Genomic DNA, 5,552 nt, shown 5'->3' on the forward strand with positions numbered 1-5,552 from the left:
CAACACACCACATACGTACTTTGAGGTCTTAAAATGAAACTACAATAGTAAATTCACACGAACTGAAGAGAAAAACAGAACACCAAATGTATTGATATTTCAAATTTGAACATATTTGACAATCTAGCCTGAAAATCTAATAACTTTTACAAATGAAACAGTGCATTTCGAGATTAAGTGACTGCATCACCAATCCAATAAAAAATAAAATTTGTCCCTCTTTCTAATGGTCAGCTTTCCACTTTCGAACTCTACCGGATGCCAGTTCTGATTTCCCAATCAAATTTGTAGGTTGTTACTTCTTGTAATTTATTACAAGAAGGCTTGCTTTCATGACTCGAACTCTTCATATTAATTAAACAATCCATAAAACATGAAATCATTTTATTAGTTGTGAAAAGGATGACTTTTCTAGGATGGCAATTCCATTGCAAATTCGCATCCACAAAAATCTTAGGAATTTTCTCTCCTCTACACTCTAGTGATACCAAATTTGGAGCATTGATAATATCCAACATAGGATACCCTTCCCCAGCGGAAAAATAGTACAAGTGTTCAAGAGTCGGTGCTTCAATTTTAACGTGTTGGTTTGTAGATGTCTTAATAGTAACTGACTTGATCCTTTGAAGATTCAACAACTCAATCTTTTCCAACCCATGACAACGCTCAAGGACGAGACTGACAATCAAAGAACATCTATTAAGTATAGTCTGAAGCATGTTATCATCTAAACTTATAGAAGAAAGAGAAAGCTTTCTCAATGAATTGTAGTTCGCCACACCACTACATAACGGAACAAGCTTCAAATCAAAACCCCTCAGAACCAATTCTCTTAAAGATTTGGCTGCCAAGATTGTGAAAATAGGTAAGGTGTATAATGTATACCGAGGAACTCTAAATACAATATCTTTTACACCGCTCTGAAGTGCAATGTCAAGCCACTTATCAAACAAAGGAAAATTTTCTTCGGAAAAACTAGTGTCAGATAATTCAAACTTTTCTATAGGTATTTTTTCATCCCAATATCTCTCTATGATACTATCCACTTTTTTCATATTGTCATTAAAATAATCAAATTCGAATTCCAAATTGGGATGAGTCGACCAGGCTCGTAGCCATGTTTTGGAGAGAACGCTCATCTTGGTTGCTTCTTTAAAACTGAGAAAAGAGAGTATTTTGTGAATGAGACAATCAGACAATATGTCAGATGTGGCTCTCATTGTGATTAGTTGGTTGATCTCTCTGGAAAAAGTATTAGGGTTTGTCCTATTAGGTGATTCTTGAATTTATAGCTTATGCTTTCGTTAAAGCATAACTTTCCTTAAATTCTAGGGAAAAGGGTCTCCTATAAACCCTAAACTTTGTGATTTATAACTAATACACCCCTTGTCAAGAAAATAACTCATATATATATACCCTTTTCATAATCCATATATAAAACTCGTTTTATCAATTTATTTTGATACACGAGATAAGGTGAGATATCCTGGGATTAATTTTATACAACGTTTGATTGACGGTATAAATTTATTTTGGTCAAAGAAAACAGTACAAATTAGAAGTATAATATATGTATGCCTTCCAAAAGAGTTTTATTTTAAGTAGGAAACAGAAACGGACAGTTTTCTGCTCAATTTATCAAATATCAAGAGTACACTTTTCGTTACAAACGAGTATGGTATTAAAGAATCTTGGACGATGTTTGTGTTTGTATTTAAGGTGCCTTTTTAGTTTCAAATTTCTTATGTTTGGACAAAAATTCTTGTTGAAGGATGAGTCAATCAGATATCCAAAGTTTAATAAGTCAGTCTTGTTTCTGCCTAGTCAATTTGCCTTACTTTCTCCGGTTTTACAAAATGAACAAATCATAAACACAACAATATTCAGATGGACACATATAGTTGATATTTTCTCTTTGATCAGAGATAGGTTGCCTCTAAATCATTTGGTATCAGGCATTCATACAATCTTCAAATTCGTCTTTCATCAAATCATACAATCTTCTGATTACGGATTGCATCTTCTTGCAACATCTAGACTCACATCGTGTAGTTCAGACGGGCAAGCTTCCTTTCAAAACACCTTTTTCTGCAACAATTTCCAACTCTTTTTAAGTGTGAGGAATGGACGGAAATAAGGATTGGTATGGTGCTTGACATAGTCACCCACTTTCTCAAGTTAGTTGTCACTTTCTCAAGTTGAGTTGTATAATAATGATTTCGTTATTATACAACAATTCCCCCATTCCAACAATTGGTATTACATCTAGCTCATTTGTCCCTCGAGTCAGAGACTGAATTATTTTGAGTGTGCTGATACAGAGAACTGCAGCTTCCATTTTATCTCTTAAAAGATACAAAATTCACAGATATCATAAGTCTAAAACAGAACATATGCAACTTAACTTCTCTTTTTTATGCTCTGCTCTGTGTCGAAAATGTTTGATTCAGTAGAACTCATTGATTATATGTTACATTCACCATTTGCGCTAAATATTACTAAGTAACCCTCACTTGCAAATTTTTTTGCTGAACGGAATAGACAAAGCCATATATATTTCTTTTCAGTTCTGTTATCTCAAATTTGGTAGGCTACAGCTTCAACCTATTCTGGTGCTCTCAATTCTGATTTTAATTTTCAGCAACGAGAAGTATAAAGTAAAATGAAGACGAATGCACGACAAATTAAAAGGTGATTGTCTTTCTGAGACACCCATGGAATAGAATGTTAAGAAAGTTTGTTAAAAGAAAACCAATGTTGGCATCATCACGTAATTGTGGAACAAAAACTGGTGCAGCAACTTTTGAACATAAGTTCCCATAGACAGGGTCTCACTCAGAACTCTACTGTGAGCGGAATGTTTCAAAATGGGGACGGGAAATGGCCTCGAGGATAGGGGCACATATGACTTACCAAAACATCTGCTGAACGACATCTATAAGTGGTGCAGCAACTTTTGAACAAAACTGAAGTCTATTCAAACTGTTAAGCATACAAATACTGAAGTGTTACAGCTCTGCTTATATCTTAAAGCTGCATAAGCTGGTTCATGAACTCTTTTTAGAGAGACATGAAAAAAGATTAACTAAAGTGCAATTCTATACTCGTGTGAAATAAGAGTTTTCATAGCAATAGAATGAACTACATCACCACTATAATGTAAAGGAAACACCAAACATACTTACTGTCATTCTGTATATCAAAAATAGAATGAACAACATCGCCACTATAACGTAAAATAAACATCAGAAACAGAAAAACAGAACACCAATTTGCACATAAAAATAGAATGAACTACATCACCACTCTAACATAAAATAAAATTTCTCCCCCTCCTTAAGGATCCTTGTTGCCCGCTCCTCACTTCTGAACTCAACAAGCTGCCAACTTGAATCTAATTTGTAGACTTTCACTTCTTTTAATTGACTATGCAAAGACTTGCTTTCATTAGTAGTAGAATGACTCAGACTCTTCATATACATTAAACGGTCCATGAAAGATGCAATTGTTTTACTAGTTGACTCAAGGATGAGTCTCTTAGGATAACAACTCCATTGAAAATTAGCATCCACGAAAGTCTCAGGAATTTGATCTCCCTTATACTCTAGTGACACCAAATTTGGAACATCAAGCATATCCAACATAGAAGACTCTTTCGGAACACTAAAATAAGACAAGTGTTCAAGTGTTGGCGCTTGAATTTTAACACGCTGCTTTCTACCTTTCCAAATGGAAATTGACTTGATATTCTGAAGATTAACCAGTTCAATCTTTTCCAACCCATCACAATAATCACATACGAAACTGACAATCAGAGGACAACTATTAAGTAGAGTCTGAAGCATTTTTTCGCTTAATGTAACAGAAGACAGAGAAAGTAATCTCAAAGAATTGCAGTTTACGACTCCGCTAGATAACGAAGCACGCTTTAGATGACAACCCCACATAACCAATTCTCTTAAAGATTTTGTTGCCAAAATTTTGAAAATAGGCAAGCGGTATGATGAATATTTAGGAACGTTAAAGGTGAGATCTTTCACACCATTCTGAAGTGCAATATCAAACCACTTATCAATCAATGGAAAACCTTGGGAGGAAGAATCAAAGTATGATAATTCATACTTTTCTATAGGGATTATTCCGTCCCTATATCTCTTCATGATATTATCCACTATATCTAAATTGTTTCCGTAATAATCAACTATGACATCTAAATTGGGATGAGTCAACCAGGCTTGCAGCCATGTTTTAGAGAGAATACTCAGTTGTGCTGCTTCTTTAAAACTAAGAAAACAGAGTATTTTGCGAATCACGCATTCAGGTAATATGTCAGCTGTCTCTCTCCTTATAGTCATACAATTGTTCATACATACCTTAGGAACCTGTTCTTCTACTTCGGTGCTGCTCGAAAACTCGGTAATCAGCTCTTTGTCTCGCTTCTCCACTTCCCACTCAAGTCTTTCGGTAGATTCAAACATTCTTAGAACCAAAATTTTGTCCTCAGTTACTTTCTCCCTTTAGAGATTTCTACAATACATGTTCTTCCATTTATAAATATTGGTATACATAATTCAAAGAGAGAAGTATTGAAAACATCTTAAACGTGATGCAAATTATTATTTCATCCCTGAACTATTATGGCAGCCTTAAAAACACCCTCTTACTTTACTAACCGAACTTAAATACACCTCCATAAATACACCCCTAAGGTTGTTTTCAATACTTCTTTCTAATTTAAAATTTTTAAATAAGGAAATTAGTAGTATAAGGCAACTTGGACACTACATGTGAATATTCAGAATTTAATTAGGATTATAACTCTGTTTACCTGTAATAGGCATTAAATAGTTTGAACTAAAGGTTTTATTTTGGCTTTAAACAGTTTAAACTAAAGGTTTTATTTTAGCGTGACATAAATTTTACCAAATTAAAACCTATAAACTCCCAGGCACAACCATGAAGAGAGCAGAAGGACATTGCAGAATGTATGGTTGTACAATAATAAGAAGAAGAATCATAGTAAATATCAACCAACAGCTGATATATTGCCTGAACTTGTTATTCATAAAATACTCTCGAATCTTAATTATGTAGAAGCATCACGGATAATAATTCTCTCCAAATCATGGCTACAAGCTTGGTTGACTCATCCTAACTTGTTATTCGTAGCTTATTCAAGGACGGAGGAAGAGGAGGAATGGAGGAGGAGAGGTAAAATTGACACCGATATAGTGGATAAAATTATGAAGAGATACAGAGATGAGAAAATTCCTATAGACAAGTTTGAACTTTCCATGGACATTGTAACACCTACAAGTTATCTTTCCTTTTCGATTGATAAGTGGCTTGACATTGCTCTTCAGAGTGGTGTAAGAGAAGTAGTCTATAGAAATTTAAGATATCATTCATCCTTCTATATTTTTAAAATGTTGACAGCAAAATATTTTCGAGAACTGGTGCTGAGGAATTGTATTCTGGTGTATTTTTCTTCATTACCTACTAGTCATGTGGGGAATTGTCATTCTTTGAGAAAGCTTTCTCTAAATAATGTA

At 34.2% G+C, this 5,552-nt stretch overlaps 1 protein-coding gene across 1 annotated transcript; it reads right to left on the minus strand.

The window, feature by feature from the left end:
• Positions 1-3,299: 3,299 nt before the first annotated feature.
• On the minus strand, positions 3,300-4,478 carry LOC125814822 (F-box/LRR-repeat protein 13-like). The gene has a single exon (XM_049494263.1). The coding sequence runs from the start codon at positions 4,476-4,478 to the stop codon at positions 3,300-3,302; it is 1,179 nt and encodes a 392-aa protein (XP_049350220.1).
• Positions 4,479-5,552: the final 1,074 nt, after the last annotated feature.

The sequence above is a fragment of the Solanum verrucosum genome, unplaced genomic scaffold (genome assembly GCF_900185275.1).
Source record: "Solanum verrucosum unplaced genomic scaffold, falcon-dt-bn FXZP01000351.1, whole genome shotgun sequence".
NCBI lineage: Eukaryota > Viridiplantae > Streptophyta > Magnoliopsida > Solanales > Solanaceae > Solanum > Solanum verrucosum.